The sequence below is a fragment of the Diorhabda carinulata genome, chromosome 1 (genome assembly GCF_026250575.1).
Source record: "Diorhabda carinulata isolate Delta chromosome 1, icDioCari1.1, whole genome shotgun sequence".
Lineage (NCBI taxonomy): Eukaryota > Metazoa > Arthropoda > Insecta > Coleoptera > Chrysomelidae > Diorhabda > Diorhabda carinulata.
The window spans coordinates 10205433-10231278 of NC_079460.1; the positions used below are offsets into that span (position 1 = coordinate 10205433).

The 25846-nt window shown below is 32.2% G+C and overlaps 2 protein-coding genes across 5 annotated transcripts in view; both read right to left on the bottom strand.

The window, feature by feature from the left end:
- The window catches only part of LOC130893733 (guanine nucleotide exchange factor DBS-like), a 66439-nt gene that overhangs the window by 16064 nt on the left and 24529 nt on the right, over window positions 1-25846 (bottom strand). For 3 of the 4 annotated variants that reach the window (XM_057800069.1, XM_057800084.1, XM_057800092.1), the window contains exons 2-3: window positions 1844-2072; window positions 1142-1232 (exon numbers count right to left, since the gene is read on the bottom strand). In XM_057800069.1, coding sequence (XP_057656052.1) covers window positions 1142-1232; window positions 1844-2072 — 320 coding nt within the window. Of the gene's footprint in view, window positions 1-1141; window positions 1233-1843; window positions 2073-15075; window positions 15239-25846 lie in introns of those variants that run through there. The other variant, XM_057800077.1, reaches the window with a different exon arrangement.
- On the bottom strand, window positions 3446-25245 carry LOC130893758 (uncharacterized). The gene is made up of 3 exons (XM_057800104.1): window positions 24895-25245; window positions 15079-15324; window positions 3446-13016 (listed from the first exon to the last, which is right to left on the bottom strand). The coding sequence occupies exons 2-3, from the start codon at window positions 15322-15324 to the stop codon at window positions 11682-11684; spliced, it is 1581 nt and encodes a 526-aa protein (XP_057656087.1). The 5' UTR covers window positions 24895-25245; the 3' UTR covers window positions 3446-11681.

Below are 25846 nucleotides of genomic sequence, written 5' to 3' on the forward strand. Positions count from 1 at the left end.
TGCGCTAAATCTTGATTTCAATACCCACCATAAAATTTTTAAATCTTTTACAATGTGCCAACTCGTGATCGTGGTTGTTATGAAGATTAGACAACTCGTAACGAAAGATTATGCAGCTCCGTATTTTAATTATGAAATGAAAAACGAAAATAAAGTTTACAAATTACGGCTTCTGCAAATTTTAAAAATTCACTTCTCTATTGTATATTTAGATTATAATTTAGAAATTCTAGGTTTTAATTTTTAGATTTTCCAACTTTACAAAATGTATTAGGTACTAAATTTCAGGTAAGACTCCGTCACGAGTATTATATAATCGGACTACCCTTTCGTTTTCCTGAAATATCCTCAACTACCTTCCGAGTTGGCGTATCTCAACGGATCGTTACGAGTTGTAGCGCATCCATCTAAATAGTGCAGTAGTTTCAATAATTAACAAAAATATTATTATTTATTATATTTTTCCAGTACACTTTCAACTATATTAAATACAATTAACAGATGAAATAAGAAGCATTAAAATATCTCTAACATTTATAGAAAAGTTTGAAATTATAAAAATGCTTTAGTATTGGTGCTGGAAAGGATTATTATTGCAATAATAGATAAACTACAGTATTCTTACATTTCATTTGTACTTAAAATGGTAGAAAAACGTCTGCAAAATATTTTGAAATACTAGGGCTTATCAGAAACTATAAATTAACGCATAAAGGGATCCATTCTAGTCTAGTATATCGTAGGAAAATGAGGTCAGCTTACAAGTTGATTATTTTTGTTTTTTTTTTGACATTAAGATTCATTAATTCTTGTAATATGATGATTTATGGTTAATTGATAGATTACTGAGACTTGCGGTGTTTATATTTTTTGACTTTTCGATTGAGAAGATTGAAGAAAAACTGTAAATATAAAAAGTTATAAATTTAAGCACGAAACAAATGTATTAAAAATGGTTTTTGTAGCTTGTTTTACATTTGAAATTTGCAATGAAAACAGAAAAAGACGTTCGGAGACTTTCATAAAAATTATCATTCTGGGTTGGGATACACAACCAGCTGGTCTACCTGATCCAAGAATCAGTTTCCGAAAAGCCCTTAAGTCAACAATTTGTTTGAACGAATTAATGCAGCCAACTTACAGATATTTTTAAAAGAACGGTTTTAACAGAATTCCATTTATCATTCCTTCTATCTATAATTAAATGGAAGCCCAGATCGGCATCGTGGAGGCTGAAACATCGTGAAATTTGAATAACATTTTAGAACTAAACATTTAAAAGAAAATATGTAATTATCTAACCTATTACATGTATTGGAGGTTTCACTTTTTTATTTAAATCCTACACTTCATTATTCTCAGTGTACTTTTCTTCTTATTTTAAATTGCGCTTTTTAAAATAAATTTATCAAAAACTTACAACTTATTCTATGAAAAATTCACGACGCTATTTTGTAAGTAACTATGTCCATTTTCTGTGAGGTGGATATTTTATGAAAGTTTGTGAATTTATCTATACAAAAAATTATCCACAGATAATAACATTACTTAATTTATAAGTTGTAGATACAATATCATTACTTTTCAAAACATATTACAAAAGATTTTAAAATGAAGATTTTTAACAATATTTTTTGAGTCAATAAAGCTTTTCTTTTGTTTGTTATATAACTAAAGCATGTTTCAAAATATTATTATATTTTAAATAAGAACTTATAAAATAAACAAAAAAATGCAAGTATCCTATGTCGAACGATATGTGGTTTACAATTTTCACCATTGGAACAATACCTAGTTAAGGAAAATAATAATCGTATTTTATATAATATTGAAAAAAACTTACGAAGGCACTGATGTTAAATACATCATCAAACGCTGGTATTCTATATCAGACAAAGTTTCAAAATTATTGTTATCTGGAAATGTAATGATGGGACAACCTTCTTTTGATTTTCCACCAGAAATAATGGCATATTGTTGTTGTAACAATTCTAACACATCATTAACATTCAGGTTTTCAGAATTGACAGAATTTTGCATTTCGAATTCTTCGTAATCATTTGTAGAGTTTCCTAAAATTAAAAAAGTATTAATTTAAATATCGTCCAAAATATTCATATCTTGATGATCAAATTAATATGGTTGTATCTAACATGAGGGCAGTGTCAAGTAACAGCATATTATTCTATGGAAATTAGCTTCCTGAGATGAACCGACTAAATCTTGAAATAAATAATAAAAATTTATTTAGGACGAAATACGGATAATCTGCAGTTACTACTGATTTTGCCATTCTTATGCAAAAAATAGTCTCTGAATCCAGCTCATTTCAACTGAATAGAACAACTTTGATTTCGACATCTAATATAAATGTTAACATTGACCCTTTCAATAAAGTCCTTTGAATAAATATTTATAGATTATTGAATAGACCACTAAGCGAATGGAGTTGGTTAGGTAAAGCACCAACCGTGGTATTATTTTGGTACATTTTACAAATATTTTTGTTAAAAGGATAAAATAAAAATTCAGTTAATTTTAATTGATTTATTAAAAATATAGATACCGTATCACAAAATTTAAACAGGAGTTTCGAATATGTCCTATTCGTACCTATATCTAATTAATGAAAGTATAAAACACTGAAAATGCCAACCATTGAATTTAAATTAAGTATAGTGAAAAATAAATACGAATATGAAACATGTCAGACTTTGTTTCCTATATAAAGAATATTACATAAGGTATGAAAATTCAATATAAGAAGCCTTTACTAATTGTATCCTTTCATTAAATTTCTAATTTGCCAACATATTTTAAGTGTACAGATTTTGGTTTCTTATATAAAACTTTAAATAATGATCACAAACTTAATAACAAACAAACAAAATAACGTTAATTACTCTCCTTTTTCTTATTTATTTATATGTATATTTTTTCAAGATCTTGATATTTGTACATTATTTTTTGTTAATATGTCTAGCATGAAAAAAAATGCTTGTTCATACATCAAATGGATAACCTTGTTAGCCGACCCTATAAAGAGATATATGTCTTAAAATTTTCAAATTTAGTATGCAATGTGAACTTTTTTGGGATTTATGGCTTTACAACGTAACTGAATACGAATTTCGTAAAAACAAAAATTAATAAATAACTCAACTAAAAAAATCAAAAATTGAACTATAAAATGATACAAAATATAATTGAGTTATTTAAAATGGGCGGTAAAATCTATGCTTATACAAATAACTCACCCAAAAGTTAAAATAATGGAGAAGGATATGATTCGTCTATCGATTTTTTCTTGTGTATTCATAGATAACCTATCTAATCGTAATGAAATAATATTGGGAATCACTCATGTAAAGTTAATATTCTAACTGATAAAGTTAAAACATAAAAAACCACGATATGTGGTCAAATTCCCTTTTTTCAATTTCACTTTGGCCCGGTTTACTCATGTTAGATAAAAATAACAGAGAAAAATGATTTGTTAATAGTTAATAATTAAATTGTGTTACAATAAACGAGTATATACAGAGGCGGCGCTAGCCGCCGCGGGGCCCTATGCGAGGTGAGTTAGGGGGGGCCCTTCCACGGAAAATAGCAGTAGCATAGCAGTTTCGCGATTTAAAAAGTTTGATTCCATACTTCAATACTTGCGGGGCCCCAGACTTTAAAACATCAAAAACGCGTAGAAAATATTTATATACATATTTATTTATAAAATATTTATTTTTAAGTATAAAATTAAAATAACCTCAGATCCTCAGAATACGGGAAATATTAGATAAAACCTTCACAGCTTTCTGAAAAATACTGACAGATTGATAGTCCTGCGGGGCCCCGGGCCCTGTGCGATCGCACATGCCTGGCGCCGCCACTGAGTATATAGTATATTCTGCAATAGTTTTATAAAACTATAGAAAAATTACTATTATTTTCTTACAGATTATTTTAATACCTATATATGAAACCAATCTGTCGCTTTAGAAATGATTTGTCATCATTTGTGCAAAACCTCAAATATGCTTTATACCAAAATTATCCATAGTTACCTTTTTACAGCAAGAAGGTGCAGAAAAATATTATTTCAGGTATGTTGGATGTATTTTCAAACAAGTCACTGTCCACACAACACTACATAAAAAACCTCGGGACGGAATTTTGAAAACAAAAGTGAATTTCTAAATAATACTAAAACAAAAATATAAAATGGAATTAATAATTTTCATCAAATTTCCCTTAGGGGATTGGATTATTAAGGAAAATATAAGTACTCGGGTACTAAGTATAAATAATTTTGGTGAAATTATTTCTAGTTCATAGAAGTGTTAAAATGAACATATCTTATAAATTGAAGCTAAGCTAAGAATGAAAAGTGTTGCTTTAGCAGAAAAACTTTGGTTCTGTACTTATTTCAAATGATGGATATATGTTTATTATTGAAAATACTATAAGTAGAATTGAGTGGAAGAATTAGGAGATATCGAATGATACGAGAGTGAAAAAGATGTGAAAGAAAAGTTGGTGACAAGAGCCAATTGAAGAAAAATGATGATGAATTTTACATAAATATTATTCCACTTACTCCTGTACTTTGGCTATAGAGAAAACTTGATAAATGATTTATATATTATCCTTCCTTTTGCATCGCTTTTCGTAAATTTGTTTAATGTTTCGTTAGCCGTTCTTATTTAAACGTTTCGAAGAGTACCTATCCTTTAACTATGATTTTTAACTATTTTTGTTAATGTTTTCTATTTCCATCAAGATATGTTCTAATTGAAACGTTATTTACCTATTTTCATTTTGTTTAGGAATGGTTTTTTGTTGAGAAATTTTTATGTTCTTGCCTTTTTATCAATTTTTTTAACGTGGTCACATTGTACTCCAATTAAATTCAAATTATATTAAATTTTCACTATTTTTTACGAAATATCATAGTATTAGTCCAAAAATCTCAAGTGCCACTCAGTTTTGGGTTGAATAATGAATAATTCATTTGTTTTAAGATTGTATTGTGAAAAAAAATCTATTTTTGAAATTTATGGCTAGTTATGGCAGCTTATTGACTAAAATTAATTAGACGAATAAACGAATTAGGGTAGCTACAAGGAGCAAAAGTTGATATTTGCATTTCCACTACGAATGACATATATAAGGAATAAAATATAAGTTTTTTAAACTAAAAATTTCCCCATTATTAATTTTATCAAAATATTCAAACCTCATATATGGCTAAATTTTTACACAATGAATTGAAATAGGGGTACAACTAATATAATTACATTTTAGATAAATTTGAAAAGGGTTTTTTATATAAAAATATAGGCATGGTAATAAACTAAAAGAAGAGTGCCTTTTTTGATTCATAAAAAACTTTCTCGATATACCAAATAGGATAGCGGATTTTATATATATTTATATTTTTTCAATATATCAATATCGGCATCCCAAAACTAGTCTTCACAATATTTGTACAAGTCTTTCTTAAATCAGAAAACTTTTACTAATGTTGTGGTTACCTTCGATGGATTGAAAACATCAAATCAAGAAAAGCAAAGCAGGATCAATTTATATTACTTTATATTCTGTTTTTTGCAATTATGACACATCGTGACAGTTTTTAACCCTGGTCAATTCGACGACGCGGTTTTTAAAAAGTCGTGCTGACTTTTACGCGCGCCATCGCACTTCTTCCTTACTCGAGCAAATCTTAGTCGATCCGTTGCCCTTGCGGACGGTAGTGTTTGGTGCACTGGGGGCCGTGAGCACCATACCAGCAACCATGACTCGTCGGATCGACGAAGATTAGTATTAACCTGACATTTTTTATTTTTAAGTTAGTACAGTTTTGCGTATTTTTTTCTTTTGTGGATTTATGTTATTGATATTACTTCTTATTATTATAAATACAATACGTCAATTATTATTACAAGATGAAAGCGCTCACGAAAATTCATCAGAGAGTAAACAAGAAGACCATATCGAAGTTGATCCAGCTTATGAAACGGATAGTGATGAAGATGTTTCTATTTCTATGTCAAGCTCTTCAGGCAAGTAATGATACATCTCTCGTTTAGTCTATTGAAGACTCTACCCCTAGCTCTCCCATACAATGCAGTGATTTGATAGTACGACCATCGCGTACGATTCTTCTTAGGAAAAACAAACACGAGTGGTCATCAGTGAAGTCAAGTTCACGAAGCAGAATAGCTACAAATAATATTGTTCATATTAGACCTGGACCTACACGCTTATGTAAAAATGAATTAGATCACCTCCGATGCTTTTCATGTTTTATTACCGATGATATGATTGACATATTTGTGACCCAGACTAATGAAGAGATAGAAGTAAAATCTCCAAAATTCAAAAATCTAAAAGCTACTTATACACCGAAATTCTAATTAAATACCCTTATTGGCGTACTTACATTATATGCAGCTATGAAAGAAGATTTACCATAAAGAAATAACATTTTGTGGGAATCGGTACCGAAGTACAATGACTTTTGAGAGGTTTGAGTTCCTAATAAACTGCCTCAGATTCGACGACAAATCTACGCGCCACGAACGAAGACTGGCCGAAGTTTTAAGATTTATGGAATCTATATGTAGTAAGAACTACAAACCTAGTTGCTATCTTACCATTAATGAAAAATTATTGGCTTTTAGAGGAAGATGTCCCTTTTGCATTTATATGCCTAATAAGCCAAGTAAATGTGGAATAAAAATCGTGATGGTAGTTGACAACTAGTCTACAAAGTATATGGTAGAATCCGAGGCCTATCTGGGTTCTTTTATTAGGACTAATGGAGTACCGTTCAGAGAATATTTTGTGAAAGAATTGACACGCATTGTTTGTGGCACTAATGGAAATAGTACCATAGACAATTGGTTTAATTCACTGCTACAAACTTATTGAAAAAATAATAATATAAGCTAACATTAACAAGAACTTTAAGAGCAAATAAAAGAGAGATACCTACGGAATTATAAAATGACTGCGCGAGAGGAACTGGAACAGCTATATTTTGTTATGATTATGAATTTACGCTGCTTTCCTATAAACCAAAACGCCAAAAAGTAGTATTCGTAGTATCTACATGTGATGAGGAAGGGACGGTAAATGAGAATACTAAAAAGCCTACAATGAATTAATTTTCTAATCAGACTCAGGTAGATACTTTGGATCAAATGTGTGCTTTTACTTCTTGTTGTCGGAAGACATGGCGCTGGCCGTTGTAAAGTTTTTATAGAATGCTCAATATTGCACTTATAACTAGTTACGTTATTTACTTATCTAACACTATAGGAGTTAACAAAACAACTTTATCGGGTCGCGATTACCTAAAAGACCTGCATCACAAACTGATAGAATCTCACAAAAAAAAGTTGACGATTTCAGCGTTCTAAACTACTTTGCAGGACTCGATTACACAAATTTTAAGCATGCCAAGAAGTATACTTCGAGTTCCATATGTAGAATCTCATTACTTTATTTTTCTATCATTCTCAAATTAATTAATAAATAATAACAACAAAAATAAATCACATGCAAGATAAAACTAACAGGCCACTTAATAATTCAACACCATTTGCAAAACAAGTACTGAAAGCGCTATATACTTAGGAGGAATAGAAATAGAGGAAGTTGAACAATTTTGCTATTTAGGCAGAATGATACATACAATAGGAGGTACTGAAAGTGATAGAAAAAGAAGAATATGGCAAAACACTTTTATGTCGTTGTATAAAATATGGTCTTCAACAAGTATCCCAAGAACAACAAAACTAAGACCATTACAGAGCAATGTAAAATCTGTTATTATATGGGGCCGAAACTTGGACGTATAATAAAAAGATGTTTCAGAGAATTCAAACGTTTATCAACAGATGCCTATGAGTTATCTACAAAATTTTCTGGCCAAATAGGATAAGTAATGAAGACCTTTGGAACATAGCGGAAGAGAAAATTCATGTAATGATTACAAAAAATGAAGATGGGTACGTTATACACTACGGAAACCAGCAACAAACATAACCAGACAAGCATTTAATTATAATAAAACAGGTAGAAGGAAAAGAGGCAGAGCTGTACGAATATGGAGCAGAGCTATCGAGAAAGAACTGCAATAGATAAACTTAACACGGTAAGAGGCTATATAAAAACTGAAAAAAGAAGAAAATTGAGAGCCCTTGTCAACAAAATTGACGAAACCCATACAACGACGCAAGAGAATGGCGAATTCATTTACCACAGCTGCTGAAACACTGACAGATACCCTTTTTCCAATGGGAGCTATTTTACGATGATGATGAACCGTCATGGTGTAAGACTACATGGCCTGTCCTTTATGAAGACGCCTACAGAAGTAACGGGAAACCATATTTGTAAATTGTTTGATAACAGCCGAGTAGTCTAAGCGCCCATTAACATACAAAAATTAAAATATTTTCTTTTATACTTAAGTATTCATTTGCAAATTCTACAAACCATGTGGTTTACAAAAACACCTTTATGAATAATCATTAAATATTGTATTATGATGGATGTTTTTAATTTTCCTCTTTGAAAAAAATATTTATACAAATTATTATTAGTCTTACTTTCTAAACGTTTTAATCATGGAAAATATGTCTAAATGAACATTTGTTTAAAAATAACCCTAAAAACGTGCTATTTACCGAAGATGACGTACAGCTCCTTGAAAATTTAAGTTCAAGTTTGGGACCTTCAAGAAATATAGAACGTGTCCCAAGTATTAATATAACGATGTTGTCAACAAGTTTATAAACTAATTTGTCAAATAATGTGTAAAATGTGAAAACCTGGTGTTTGCTTCTATTGCTTACTTTTACTTTGAAGCTAGTGCTTTTGAGACGAAAAGTGTCAGGATCTGGTGAAAAAATCGCAAACTTTTAAATGAACATTAATTAATTAATACCTCGAAACAGCAAATTGATATCTCTAGATCCATTTTTAAACGAATTTAATATTTTGCGAGTTTAAAAAATGCGGACCTAGACTACGAAAACAAACATCCCATGATAATACCTTCGAAACATTCTCGTTCGTCATGAACATTTCAAAAATTTTCATGTGAACCTCAAACCCTACTGTCTATAATATGTCAAAGATTTTGGCCACTAAGTGGTCGACGCACAATAAGAGGTTTGTATGTTTCCGCGCAACTCCATCTATTATCTGGGCGATTTACCTTCCGCGCGGGTAATACCTGCTAAACGATTTTCCACATGTGGAATTAACTATGTAGGACCGTATCTCATAAAAAATAGCTACTTAAGGAATACAAAATCACTCAAGGTATATTTATGCATATTTGTTTGTTTTTCGTCGAAGGCTATGCATCTTGAATTGGTGAGCGATTTAACTACCGACGGATTTTTAAATAAGTTAAAAAGATTCGTCTCCAGACGGTGTCTCTGTAGCAACATTTACTCTGATAACGCTTTTAACTTTTTTGGCGCAAAAAATGTGCTTGATCGTGTCAATAACCCCAAAATTCAGGCATTTCTCTCAGAAAATAAAATTGTTTGGCAATTCATTCCCCCCCTATCGCCTCATCTTGGTGGCTTGTGGGAGTCGGCAGTGTGACTCACAAAATTTCACTTGAAAAGAATATTGAAAAACACTTTACTTACATACGAAGATTTCTATACCGTGTTAGTTCAGGTAGAAGCTGTAATCAATTCTCGACCTTATGTTCCTCTCACCGAGAATCCAGAATATTTTGATATTCTGACTGCTGGACATTTCCTAATTGGTAGTTCGTTGCTCTCTTTACCTGAAGCTCCAGCTGATGAAGCTAAGTGCACTCTTACCAAATGATACAAACAGATGCAGCTTCTGTTTCAACAGTTTTGGGTAAACTGATCACGAGATTATTTACACACTTTACAACAAAGATGCAAGTGGCAGCATCCGACTGATATTTTCAAGATTGGACAGTTGGTGCTTTCACAAGAGGATAACCTACTCTCCCTTCAATGGAAGATTGGGTAAAAACCGGCGAAGTTCACCCAGGACACGATGGATACGTTCGGGTAGTGATAGTTAAAACTGGTTCAAAGTACTTGAAACGATCGGTGTCTAGAATAAGTGTATTACCTATTGAAAGGGAACCATAATAATGTTATATAATCATGTTTTGAAAGGTATGACCTTTCAAGGCTCGCAATTATGTAGAATCTCCCTACTTTATTTTTCTATTATTCTTTTATTATTTCCTATGACTACTTTATAACCATATAAATGTTTTTATTTTATCTGTTATACATTGGCCGCAAGTGGCAACGTTGTAAAATATATTCCGACTAACCTGGCGATAGGCATCGTTAGGGAGCAAAAGTACCTTACAACGTAGAAGGCGTTAACATGTAACAAGTGCAAGTAAATTAGTTAAAATTCAACCAATAGTTCCATTCAATATAGAATAAATTGAACCAGTAGCATTTATCAAGTGAAGAGTTTATCAAAAACGATAAACATCACGAGATCCAACACCATAATACAAGCTCTTGTACAAAAAAAAAAGGAAAATATGTGTCCCTTCGCAAAGAGAAGAATGACTAAAAGTACTAGCGCCAAATGTAATGCCATAACTCGTCTTGACATATGTCACAAATGTATTAATATCTAGATTTTTTTAAAGAATGTTAATTTCATTAGTTTTTTATCTTCATTATTTTTAATATTTGAAATTTGTTTCACTTTATTAAATATTGTAGTCGAAACGACGAAGGTTCATGTAATAATCGTCAAAATGAGGTTAGTAATCCAGGGTAATCCATTTATTTGACCAAAATGGGCGAGATGGTACATTTTCAGTAATTTAATTGTCAAAGTGAAGCTTTAAAGTTTTGCAATCAAAGAATCAAAGTTCCAAAAAACATTTAATTGCAATTTAATAAAAAACGTGATATCATTTTGAAGGGTTACAAATTCACCCTTTTAATTATGAATTAGAAGATCTCTAGCACTGATTGCAAAATCCTAAATAAAGCAATTGGTGCTAAACTCATAATTTCAATTACAATACCTATTCAATGTAAACAAATTCCCGTTATCTTTCTAACTAAAAATGACCAAGGGTTGGCAATATTTGGCAATCATTAGTTTCACCGAACGAAACCGCTAGTGTTGTACAAAGTTGCAGAACGGTTTCGTCCGTTGAATGCGACCATTGTCTTTAAAACCAGACAATTTACCTGAACTAATATATTGCTGTAGAAAGAACCACAACTTAGTTTTACAAATTGTTTAAAAATTTCTAATCCAAGTAGAAATATCTTTTTAATAAATACTTACATATCTACAAATAACTTCTCCAGACATGCTACTCACATGATTAACAAATACAAAAGTACATGTTAACTTAACTGTAGTTATAATTGAAAATATAATATGTATTATACCCACATGGAGCACGGTAAAAAAGTACACCGTGAATTGTATTTTATGTTTTTTACCCGTATATCTCTTCTATATAGATTTTAAAGAAAAAAATATAATTTACATAAAGCCAATGATTTACCAGACATATGAAATACTTCATATACCAAGTAAATATACCAAACATCAGTCACAATCATATGAGTAGCATTATCGACGTTAACCTTATATACATATTACATATTTTATTATTAATTTTACATTCGACCAAAAGTATAAGGAGTGTGATGTTGAGCACTAGCCATTGTCGTAACTATGTTTCCTTGTTCGTTTATAACATAACCAGTGTTTGCCAATTGATATGAAAATGTATTTGTTGTAGTATGATTATTTGCGTTTTGCGGGGTAACAATATTACCGTTAGGTACTAATTGAGGTACGGGGGTAACTAAAAATGTTTGTTGATGGTGTTGATTATTAGTAGCATCAGTTGGAGATGGAGCTACTACAAGTGGAATAACTTGTTGCACTTCATTGCTTATTACACATTTTTGTACTTGTATTTGCTGTTCGCGCGGTCTTTCTACTACAGTTTGTATTTGTTGAGTTTGCTGTTGAACAGCTTGGAGCTGTTGCTGTTGTTGCTGCTGTTGTTGTTGTTGTTGTTGCTGCTGTTGTTGATTGTTGTGAGAGCTATTGTTATGAGTATTATTAGTATGATGAGAAGATGAACAGGATTTTGGTTCCACTTTACAGAATTTAACGTGTGGAAATTGTTCCTTCATAAAGTGCCTAAAAGTTGAATATCCCATGAGTTTTATTCCTGGTTCTAGAATTTGACCATATTCTTTATAAGAATCGTGTAAATTTTTTCTAGTTACATCCCATGGTAACTGTATAGGTTGTTTTGTATTTAAAATATCCCGTTCTACAGTATGTTGTTCTAAATATTGTTTTAAAAACTCAGTAGCATGCCTGTAAATGTCCAATGAAAAAGTATTATGCGGTTTTTTTCCATGGTTACCATGAATTCTAGGTGCTACACCATGAGTCATTACATGTTTTCGTATTCGCTTCAATTGATAATGGGTACAATTTTCTAAATATAAGAAAGCGTCAAGGCACACTCTTCTGCCTTGATAAACATACTGTGCTCTAAGTCTTCTTCTCTCTTTATGTCGAACTGTTGTATCGGGGTTCGCTAAGCAGGCCATAGTAACTCCCATTAAATACATATCATGTTCTCCTTTTGTGAGTTCCGCTATATTTAGTCGATGTTTATACACACTTTCAGGATTAAGTCCTCGAAAACAACTCTCATCTTGACACTCACATCCTCTTTTAAATCTGTCTTTTACTTGAGCGGCGCTTTCTTCCAATCTAGTAGGGTCGTTACTAATACCATCACCCACTTTCTTTTTCTTTTTAACGGGAATTTTCTTTTTTGTTTTTGGCGATTCCTTTTTTAAACCATTTTCTTGACCCTTTAATGACTCATCGTCACCCGTTTCCGATTCTTCCAAGGAATGGCCAGTGTAAATTGTATTAATATTTGCATCTGAATCGACTATAGTGTGTCCCTCCCATATAACCTGAAAAATTAGTCAACATTAATTTGTAAATAAAAATCTCATCTTCACATAGGATTACAGGTTCTTAATGAATTTAATAGATATTCGATAATTTCTAGAACTTAAGGTGGAATATCAGCAGGTTCTCAATTGGACGCACAAACCTAATATTTATCTTTGAATTGCAACTTGCAACTTAAAAATTGTATATCCTACACAGGATTATTTGAGTTAAGGAGATTAAGGAAATTGTAGCTATTATAAAGATATATTTCAGCTATTGCAAATAACAAATATCAAAAAATGAGAATGCTACAAATAAATCTAACAAAAATATATAGTTACGAAAAAATGAAAGCTTTCATAGAAAGTCGAAGTTGAGAGACAAAATTGATACCTATAATGTTGCATTTGAAATAAAAGTATATCAAAAATGAATAATTTATTTAATAAATAAAAAAGAAGATGTAATTGTGTACTTAAGGTAGAAGAATTTAAATCGAATCAAGCAAGGCTTAAGGAACGAAGAGTAAGAGACTTTTCTAATATGGAGAAATCATAAAAGATACTGAAGTTTATCGTACTTGAGTTACCTTGTATATTCTAAGTTTAAAAAAATATACACATTTAAGGGAGGATCTTTTTCCAAATGAATAACCGATTTGTTCACATCTCGACATATCGGACAATGCTAATCAATTGTTAAGGAAAATTAGAGAAAGTACATCTTTTGCGATGTTCAATGACTGGCTTTAAACCTCCCTTAAGATTGCAAGTAACTGACAGCACATCTCTATTATTTTATATTGTTACTACCTTAGTGAGCAGTGTCACCAAACCTTAAGGCATTCCTGTTTAGCATGTAATGCTGAAAATTTCGATATACAGTGCGGGCATTATTATTTGTTAAATATACGTAAAATAAATAGTAATTACAAGTTATCTCAATATAAATTTCTTTTTTCATCTAATTTAAATAGATGTAAACTTATTATATACTTGTATAAATGTAATTATATTTCGAAAATAATTCTCGCGTGTCGAAACGTCAGGCTATATTACACACTAAACGGCGTTAATAATAATGCTTGTATTCCGGAATATTCACTTATATCTGAACCAGTGGCACTTGTGATTAATTGACGCCATATTGTACTTGCGACAATAGTGTTAAATTGATACCTGAATGATAATTACGAATTTTTAAAAGTTTCACAACAGATAAGCGATAGTCAAGTTGTTTTAAAAATGACAGAGTATGTGTTATGGCTTGATATCTTTTTTTGGTGTTAAGTCTGAGAGCCAATGAACTTAATACGTTTTTTCGATATATTTTAATTTTGTAAACATAAACATTGTAAGGAAATCTCAAATAGATCCGCACAAATAGTTCTTTGAAATCTACAAGGAATCGTTGAAAAATATCAACAGTCGCACGAGTGACAACATATAGAAAGTGACTTATCTTCCAAAATACCACCTGTCAGTTCTCTTGGCGATCGGTAGGTACTTAGAGTTAATATCAAAGATAGAGATACTAATAGATAAATTGTTATTTTCCTCTTTTGCCATTCCTACCACTTGAAAATTCGACGTCATAGCGATCTAATCAGAATTAAAATGAGAAAGGGAGAGTGGTATATCAATTCTTACTCTCTATCAGCAATTCGGGCTCACTTTAATAAGCTCCCGTATTTCGCCCTCTATGGATAGGTAGCGTCAGATATTTCCAGGATAAAATTTTCATCTAGGGAAACAGACTTTCTGAAGAGTGCATCTTCATTTAAGTTATTTCAGAGCATAAAAATTTTTAGTACTCATTTTTTGACAGTAAATTTTGATTAATATCGAGACAACTCTTGAGCAACAAGTGACCTATAGTCATAATATTATGGGGAAGTTGGTATGTACCTATCTTACATACATCTGATTCAAAACGGTATAAGTTTTCACTTCATTAAAAATTGTCATAGAGTCAAAGGTCTAAAAAGTTATCAACCTAACTGAAGGATGGATAAGTAAACTGTAATATTTAAAACAAACCAAATGATAAATGAAAAAAATCTGTAATATCTACAACTACCTGCTGTTCGTCCATATTCTGGGCGAAGTGGGCGGATGCATCTATTGCAGAAAATAATGAATGAGATATTGAAACAGGTGTATGCCACTGGATTTGAGCTTCTTCTTGACCATCATTACCAACATTAGTATTTGATGTATATGACTGATTATCACCAGCGTCTTCCTGTTTTTCTATTCTCTCTACCGACAATAAAGTGTGTAAAACCTCACTGGCTTCTTTTTCAGCCGAATCTACAGCCGCCATCTAAATAACATTTATAACTAAATATAAATTCACCAAACATAACTAGTTCAGAACTACTATAGATATTTTTTGGAATTTTCATATTAGAATCTGAGAAATATTACCATAATATAAAAATCTATCGATTCTTAACTATTATTTTGAAATAATCAAACCAATTGCTTCGATACTGAAAGTTGGATTCTAATGTATTAGGTATATCCACGAAGAAAGTTTCGTTTTGTTATATAAAGAAAAAACGTGTACAGATACAGAACAAATATTTATTGTACTCGTACAAAAATCCATGCTATGACAAGTGCCCATTTCGAAAGCTATGTAGAAAATTAGTTTAAAAAGTGGTAGATTTTTGTACGAGTACAATAAATATGTATAATAAATACCAGCAAGATTAGGCAACAAATATACCAATTGGAATGACTTTTGTGTTAATTAGGACAACTTGATGGATCTCAAAGTTCCTTAAAAAATTGAAGAAAACATTGATAATATGGTTGAACATCTTATAAAATCAATCCGTACAGCAACTTTTGCCTCAACTTCAATTAAAGATAAAATTACCACACCCAAACTCTTTCGAGGATAATTAAAAAAAAAAAATTATGGACAGACAGCTTCCGCTGATGAGACAAAGTTGAATCAAGCAACTTTAGAACTGAAAACCCTACTCAAAAAATAATAAAAATGATGAAATACAGAGAACTACCTTACGAACTTAACGGCAAAAGAAGCGGCTTATGGAAAACAACGAAAAAACTAAAAGCAGGCAAGATAGAGAAGTCAATCTGTTTGCCAATCACTCAAAATAAGTCTTCAAACCCAACCTCTTAGAGAACAACTTCAACATTGAGGCCGAAGTCAGAGATTTGTTGGAATCTCCAAATCAACTCGAACTTCCCCCAGAAAAATTTACCGTAAACCAGGTCAAAAAATCAATACAGTAGTTGAATACCAAAAACCGGTCTTCTATCTTATGTACACAGCTGATATTCCCACACACAACAACGTAACTACCGCAACATGTGCAGATAACACTGCTGTGCTAAAATCTCATTGCCTCTTTTATATTAATGAAAAACTTGGATGTAATTTCATTGTGGCTAAGATTAAAAGTAAATGAAAATAAATTTTTTCATATTACCTACACCCAACGGGGAGGGACTTGTCCAACTGTAATATTAAACGGGCATTTTCTGCAGCAAAAAGAGAGTGCAAAATGGAATTCATCTGGAGTGACGACTAATCTGGAGCACACACATACTAAACAAGAGAAAAGCAATTTGGGTCTAAAACTCAGCAAACTGCACTGGTTAATAGGTCGAAGATTCCAACTCCCAATCAACAAGCTACTAATATACAAAGTCGCACTAAAACCGATATGGAGTTATGGTATTCAATTATAAGGCACTACATCCAACTGCAACTCTAGAAAGATTTCAATCAAAAGTACTTAGAATATAGAATCCTTTGGAATTTCGTTTAAAAACTGAACAAATCTTAAAGTTTCGACCTATTGCGATCTTTATCTTGATCTTATGTCTCGTCTGTTTTAAAATTAGTTTAGTTTTTTTTTTTTTCATAATTTTTATCTGTCTTTCAAAAATTATAAGAAAACCTAAAATTTTACTGGCATATTTTAGTTTGTAGAAAAAGTACTTCAAGCAACTTGTACATAATGGTTATAACTAGGGTATCTAGTAAAAATTGAAAATCAAATTCTTCCGTCTTTCTCCCGGTTTTTCCAAGTAGGTTTTCACATTTTCCCGGTTGAAATTTCGTGAATTTACTACCCTCTTATGATGATGAATATTTATTCTAGATAATATAAATATAATAAAAATGTTTGTTGGCCCACTGCAGCAAGCTGTTTTTAAGAGTCTTCAGGGATTTTCTTGTTTCCAGTTTTTCTAGTTTTCTTTTTTCAGTTTCCAGCAAATCTTGTGAATTTTATGTTTTTTGTGCTGCGCCATATCTTAAGTAGTCATTCTTAATAGTTTCATAGATTTTGAAATATCTACATTTTTTAGTCCACCAAAATCGTACAATAATCTTTGGCCTACAAGTGATTCTTCTTTCAAATTCTCAACCCATCCTTATCGACCGAAAATCCTCTCTCTGTTGTCGCATTGCCGTGAGAAATTATTAGAAGAGACACCACCTTTTTGCTACAACTACTGTTTTCAATGATTTCCACCCAAAAATCATCTACTCTATCATATATGGAATAGTTTTTCATCTTATTTAGACTGATCCCTAAAAGCCCTGTCTGCTTCTTTCAATGTAATGGCGTTGCATCTATTTGCAGTCAACAAAATGTTAAATGCTTCAGACATCAGTTGCACGGATTGTTCCGGATCTTTGCCAGTCTTATCGGGAATAAGCAAACTTATTGCTTTAGTTAAATTAAATGCTAAGGTGCATTTTTTGAAAAGTTTCGAAACCTTATACATCAAGCAGTTTCTCCAATCGAAAGATAAACATGTCCTTATCTCTAACCTCAATGCATTTTTTCAAAGCCGCTCTTGTGCCATACTCTAAATCGATATCTTGCACTTTTTTGAGGTTGCAGAATAATCAATTAGAATTTTTTTATGTCTAATATGTCTATTTTAGAAATAGGTGTGCTTTGAAAAATTTTTCCTGCAACTAACCGCTTCATTAAGTTATTCAGAACCCAAATCAAGTCTTCATAAAGAAATGGAGTTAAGGGCCAATTACTTTGAAAATGTTCAAGGAATGGCTCTAGTTCGTCGAATAAAGTCTGAAAAAATGCTAGTTCATCAAATAGCAGTTTCTTATCCAAATACTTTCCCAAAGTTTTAAAACTTTAATAAAGTCCGGATATAGTGGCTAAATTTTTTGAAAAACAGGTATGTTTTCTACCCATCGTACTGAATAGAATTTTGGAGGGTACTCAGAGCAACCAGTGATGGATAAGAACATTTCTCGTCAGTCTTAGGTAATACATGTAGGTAATATAGATACGTGAGCAGTTACATGCACGTGTACAAGGGAGGGTCAATATGTTGTTTCGATTGAATGATGCGATTTTCGAGATCAGTCGGAAGGTTTTTGAGCTATACCAATACCAACTTGCTATACCTAGTTTTCTTACTCAAAACTAATGAAATACCCAGTTTATTAGCAAATCCCCGGTTTTTCCGTCTTTTTCCTGGTTTTCAAGGCTCCTAGACACCTCGATAAGGGACTCATCAATACTCGAGCATTACAACCATAATTATCTACTATTGCATAATGTACTGAAACATAACGGGGTAGCGTTTGAAACTGCTCTAAAGAATTTTCAATTCTCCATTTAGCAATATAACTAACACTTCTTGAGTTTGGGATGTTGGGAGTGATGGTACAGAACGAAACAACTGGAATTCTACAATTTCTCTGGATCTCAGAAAGGCTCAATTAAAAATTTGAAATTATTGTTTAGAAATTTCTAAATAAACTATTAATGACCGTTACTTACAACATTCATCGAACTATTTCTCTGATATAAATCTTTGAATTAAATGTCATAAGAAGATTTTACTTTGTCAATAAAAAGATTACTAATGTACCAGTCAATCTTGACAAGAATTTGTCTCGAGGACTACTTGTAATGAATAAAATTACTTTTTTCTAAAATTCCCATTGATGAATAATAGATGATCAAAAATTACTTTAAGTGGTTATCACTCCTAGGTAGTTGAAATGTGAAAAATAATTTTATTCAGAAAGTATAGTTTCATAATCAGAAACTGATAAATTTCAGGATTTTCCAATGGATTCATAGTAAAAATTAGTTTTTCATACTATATGTTTTAAGCAGCCTTTTCCTAGTTTTGTTATATTTCTATTTTCTTTGACATGTAGTTTAAAAACGAAAAATATATTTATCAAACATGAAACATTTTTTATCAATGTTTATAACAATGTAACTCTAGGAGATTTTGAAATTTTGATTAATAACACGATAAGTATTCAAGATAATTTGAATTTACAACTTCTAGATCTTATTTTTCTACTACAAAAAGCAATTTTGTCCTATTATCATAAATTTATAATGAACTAATTGCACTATAGTGATTGTAATATTTTTGATTCAACACACATTGCTAAGAATCACAATGACCCAGCAATTCCTACATGTTAGTTATAAGTTAAATATTCTTCAGCCGCTTTGAAAACCGACAAAGAATACTAATAAGGAAACCTGCATACCTAACATTATTTTAACTATATTTATAGTGGTTGTTTATAGGCCAAAAAGAGATTTTGATTACATATTTTGTAAAAATAGGTAACTACTATTCAGTTTTTATAAATTTTTCTGTTAATTCACTCAATCACACAAATTTTAACAAGAAAAAGATTAGTTTACCATGAAAATTAAATTTATTGACATTTTTTTTTCAGTTTAACGTGCCTCGACAGCGCTGGTCATTGGCACACAAAAACAATCAAAGTTAAATAGAGGACTGTCACAAAATCTACTACAATGCATAAATTAAAATATATTTTCTTATACAGGTTGGTGGCTTTAAGAAACTCCACGATTTCCGTCGGGCAGATAAGTGTCTCCTTGAGGTTGGTTTTCATATCAAACTGTTGATATTCTTTGCAGTGGGTGAGGATGTACTTAACAGTTACAGGAACTTGACAAGTTCGGCAGACAGGACGACTTTCTGACGACATCAAATAGCCGTGAGTAAGTTTCGTGTGGTTGATGCAAAGTCTTCTTATTGTCACAGCTTCTCTCCTATTCAAAAAGTTTAGGGAAATGTGAGAAGTAGTTGAGTGGATGTGATGTAGTGCTATAGTATAGGATTTCAGGATGATTCTTTGTAGCTTCTTTGGCATGGCGATCGACACATTTGTTTCCAGCAATTCCAGTGTGCGATGGAAGCCAGATGAGAGAGACTGTCATATCAAGAGCAATGAGAGTTTGGTAGGTGTCATGAATGTTTTGGACTATTGGATGGTCGGTGAATATCGTTGTGATTGACTGTATGGATGAAAGAGAATCAGTGCATATGGCGATATGTTTATGGTGAGAAGAAATATATTTGAAAGCTTGAAGGATACTGATTAGTTCGCCAGTGTAAACACGACACGTCGAGGGTAAGCGGAAAGAACTTATCGAGTTCGTGGTTTGTAGTGAATAGAAATTAAATTTTTTATGCAGAATTTCCAAGAATGCTTTCTCTACAAGAACGCTGGGGGATTCGTGTTTATTGTAGATGGTTAGTGAGGTATCTACTATGGGAATATTTTTTATCCAAGGTGGAGAAGAAGGTAAAAAAAGTGGAAAGTTCAACGAGAGGTTAGTATTTTGGAGTAGAGTTCGAGCAATTGAGGTATTGAATTTACAGTTGTTCGTGAGTTGATAGGTACGGAAGTGGTGGTAAGTAGCGAATGGACAGGATTAGAAGGATTGGAGATTGATGACAGGAGAAGAGATTGTCGTCTTAAGGATAGTGGTGGCTCATTAGCTTCAACATTGACACTAGCAGTGGGGCTTGAGCGAATGGCACCAAGGCAAAGGCGAAGAGCGGTGTTGTGTACAGAGTTCAACAAGTCAGTTTTAGACTTGGAAGCGGACATATAGATAAAACAACCATAGTCAAGCTTTGAGCGTATAAGAGCTCTGTAAACTCAGCATTGGAGCCCCATTGAAGGTGGCTAAGGGTTTTAATTATGTTCAGCCTCTTTAGGCAAATACCTTTTACATCATGAATATGGTGATTCCAGTTGAGTCGAGAATCAAAAGTCATACCAAGGATGTTGCACTGATTCACAATAGGTAGAGGGGAGTTATCAAAGAAAATTTGAGGTGAGTGAATAGATGTTCTTCGAGAGAATTTTATCAGCATGGATTTGTTTCGGGAAAATGATAATCCTAGGTAGGGGGATCTTTCTTGTAGTAGATTCATTGCGTTTTGGAGCATGACATGTAAAGGGAACGTATTTGCCATGGCAATAAATGATTAGGTCATCAGCGTATTGGACACATTTTACGGGAGATGGGAAGTTGTCACATAGCTCATTAATTGTGAGGATAAATAAAGTAGAGCTTAATATTGAACCTTGAGGGATGCCAGTATTTTGTGGACGAGGAAGGGAGACCTTACCGTTTGCGGAAACCCTGAAAATTCAGTTAGGAAATTATTGATGAATGATAATATGTTACCATGTAGATTGTATTGAGTGAGTTTATTCAGTATTGCACTTCTGGATATAGAGTCAAAAGCGCCTTCAATGTCGAGAATAGTTGCAATGACGTCCTGATGGATATTTAATACAGAGGAGATATTTGTTTGCAAGAGAACAAGGTTGTCGTATGTCGATCGATTACGTCGAAAACCCGATTGTGCGTCAGGAATAAGTCTTCTATTCATTATTTTTTCAAGGAGTTTGCAAGTAGTGCAAGTGAGTGAGATTGGACGGAAAGACTTTACCTGCTTTTTTAATTGGAATGATTATAGAGTTGCGCCATACATCAGGGAACTAGTGAGTATTCCAAATAATGTTATAGATGTCAAGGAACTTGGAGAGGGACGAGTCGGATAGTTTTTTAAGAAATATATACAGGACATCATCAGGACCGGCAGCAGAATTTTTGCAGGACGATAGCGCGAAATTTAGTTTATTTAAATTAATAGGAGCATTGACATATGCAATATCGAGAGGATTTAGCTGGAGTGTGGAGGAGGGCTGAATATGTGAATTATGAAAATCGGATGTCGGATCAAGGATGTTGATATTTTCTTCAAAGTATTGTGCGAGTGTGTCAGAGATTTTTTGACTGCCGGTGATAAGCAGATCGTTAAATAATAAAGAAGGAATTTTGATATTAGTTTTTTTGCCTTGGATTTGTTCCATTTTTTTTCCAAACTTTACTGGGGTCTGTATTGTGAGTAAGGGATGAAGTATAACTTTGCCAAGCAGATTTTTTACTTTGCTTGACAATAAATTTAGCTCTAGCTTTAAGCCTTTTATGTACAATAAGGTTTTCTTGTGTTTTGTTGCGTCTCAACCTATTAAGAGCATATTTTGATTCACGCATGGCATTCACACAATCCGGACTCCACCATGGAACAGCCCTACATGCCGAGTATCGTTTATATTCGTAGAAATGATCAAATATGATAAGTATGCTTCGGAGAGAGAGAGAAGTAAATTCAGGCCAGTTTGCATTTTTTATTTGCCAAAAGCAGTTTCTTTATGATAGGGATTGGATATAATAATAGGAAAGTTGTTGCTATCATGTAGGTCATCGGAAACTTGCCAAGAAAGAGAAAGTGCAGTTTTAGGGTTACCGAAGCTGAGGTCAATAGCAGAAAAGGAACCTGGAGGAGATGTTAAAGTGAGTTTTGAATCCAGTATTTAACAGACAGATACCAGTTGAATTTATGACTTTTTCTATTGTGTTGCCTCTAGTACGAGTTTGGGTGGCGCCCCACATAGTGTGATCTGCATTAAAGTCTCCAACAAGAATGTATGGTTGGGAAAGCTGATGAATTAAGTCTGTTAACTCTTTTTCATCAAGGAGGTGGTCCGGTGGAATGTATAGTAAAGTATATTGGGGCACCAAGTAGTGACAGTTACTACTTCAACGTTTGTTGATAATGGGAGGTGGGATGAGTATATGTCGCTGGATACAAATATTGAAGTACCGCCACTGGCTCTTATGCAGTTGGTACGAATGTAATGATATCCTTCAAAGTTTCTCAAATTGCTTTTATGATCAATTTTGAAGTTGGTTTCTTGGAGACAAAGGAAGTCAGGTTTATGGGAGGAGATGATTTTCTGAATTCTTTCTAGTCGAGGATAAAATCAGGGAGAATGTACTTGTTTAGGAATAAGGGAGAGAGTATTTACTGAGATAATGTCGAGGAGTCAGTGGTATTCCCATCATCAGTAATAGACATTTCGGGAGGAGTTTTTTGCTCGGGGTGAAGTTTAAAGTTAAATCTATTGACTAGACATGTAATACGGTGTGAGCCACATTTGACGTATGATATAAGAGAGTTGAGTGATAACCCTAGGTCTTGCAGTGCTTTCTCGATGATGGAATGGGGAATGGATGGGCAAACATTGGAAATGAGTATTCTTTTGGTTGGAGACATAAGCAAACGTATAGGGATTGAATTGGAATTAACTAGGATGCTTTGGTAGGTTTTTAGAAGTTCGTCGACTTGAGTAGTCGATGATAAATAAATGCATATGCGTCCGTGTGATATTCTAGATGCGAAAATGACATTTTTAGGAGAGACGATGCTTCTACCTATTGATTTCATGTAGTCAAATAATACAGTGTTGGGGATAGAAGGCATAATGATGGCCTGATCTCGTGAGGGCACAGAAGGCGGTGGAGATTTTGCTGAGGTACCTGCAGCAGATGATAAAGGTGGAGAGTGAATATTTAGATTGGTTTTTGGTAGTGATGAAAGGCTAGACATATTGCTGTGATCTTGGTTGCCAAAATCACAGTGAATAGATGGAAAAACTAAGAGAAACGGATCAAATATATAAATAAATCACAGCTCGAGAAAAATCTCTATGTCTCAGTGATTGGCCTATTAATTTCCGGATACGTGGATTATATTAAAGTATATTCACCAAATTTTATTATAAAAACGCTACTTCAACAAATTGTGGTATCACATTTTAATTATAACAAAAAGCGAAGAATTTATTATTGTTGGGATTTTACTGAACCTTACGAGGTATACGCATAATTTATTGTTAATATGACCAAAAAGTTGACATTGAAAGTCAATTGAATATGCGGAAAACAATTTTACAATCCAAAGTAATAATTAGATTAGAAATTTTATTGCCTCCTACGTTGCTATGAATCATTCGATATGATATCGGAATTTTTTGTTTAATCGATACTACTACCTATTTAGAGTAAAAAATATAAAATTAGGAACTTCAAACAACAAACTACGTTTCTTTCTCGTAAACAATAACATTCCACGGAAATTAATATTTAACTATAGCCCTATATAATCTAATCGAACAACAAATTTTGCCGATGATTAATGTTCGGATAAAATTTCAGATAAATACTAATGTAAAAACATTTTTAATGCGAAGGTCATTATTTGCTTCTTGGTAAATTTTATATAGTATTATTTTTAAAGTGGGTCAAAATTTATAAAACATATGTGACATTTTGGTAGTAATAATTAATTTTTCTTGAACTAGAAATATGTTCAGGAAACAATTCCATATATAAAACAAACACGATCAACACAAACCATTTTTAAAACTAATAAAATTATTAACCTTTTTGCTACGAACATATTATAATATTATATAAACTCAGTTTAATTAATAAATGCAATTATAACTCTCATAAATTGGTAAAATAAAGCAAAATAACGTATTGAACTGTCACAATGTATGTTTATAAACAAATAATTTTGACATCAAATCAAATTACTAACATGTTTCGAGCGAAAACAGTCTTTACTGTGAGACCTAAAAGATCAAATTCGCTCGTTAGGTTTCTAGACACACAAAAGTAGCCCATAATGGCATCCATTACACATAAAATTTTCGTACCTTTTTCTCTATTATTTGTTATAACTTCGACGTAGTTTGTTGAAAACTGGACAACAATAGGAGTAATAATTTGTTTCACATCTTTCAGCACTTGTAAAACAATCACTTAACTCATATTTTCAAAATAATCCTCGTTTAAAATATGAAACAATTTGTTCACAGTGAACACTATGGCTGTTAACTTCAGCTTTGCTAAGTTGATGGTATCTGCGCTTGTCTACAGCACAACGCCTGCGTATTTGGTATACATTTGCCGGTAATATATTTAAATTCAAAACTACTTGGAGAACTGAGAGTAGGTATAATATCAAAACATTGAAAATTATAATTTGTTTTATGATTTATATTACATACTTGAGATATATTGCATTAGAAAGGATATGTTTTTATACATTGAATGCATTCGGGGATAATTTCTTTATACTTATTATAAGGAAAATGTTTTTTAATTGACGCACGTAGATATAATTAGATTTTGGAATAACTCATATTACACCAGCAATAATCCGCTCGAACTATTAAGTACGTATGAATTAACAAGTTTTAAATTCAATTAATCACGATTTGTAGATTTGGAATGATGATATTAGGATACAAATACTAAATACTGACAAATTCAAATTATAATAAATTATTTTCAGTTAATTCTTAGTGTTTGTGCTAGAGGACGATATGAAAATATCTATATGGAGAAATTGTGACGTTACAGACTGATTCTGATAATGTACATGAATGAAATTGCAACAACAAATTGTCGGATAAAGATAATGTGTTAAAGGGTAATTACAATATTTGGAAGTTGGAATTAGCTGTCAATCACAGTCCACAATTTTGAATGTAAATTAATTCAGTTAATCACTTATTGTATGAATACGAGGTCTGCCTATTAAATAACGAGACTGGTTCCCTCCCCTCGCCGCTCACCTTTCCATACGTTTTTTCCATTGATCGA

What these genes read in the sequence shown, in the direction of transcription:
- LOC130893758 (XM_057800104.1), bottom strand. Translation starts at nt 15,324, where the DNA reads ATGGCGGCTGTAGATTCGGCTGAAAAAGAAGCCAGTGAGGTTTTACAC. An exon ending in AGAATATGGACGAACAGCAG is followed by an intron (nt 13,017 to 15,078) that starts GTAGTTGTAGAT and finishes CTAATTTTTCAG; the next exon opens with GTTATATGGGAGGGACACAC.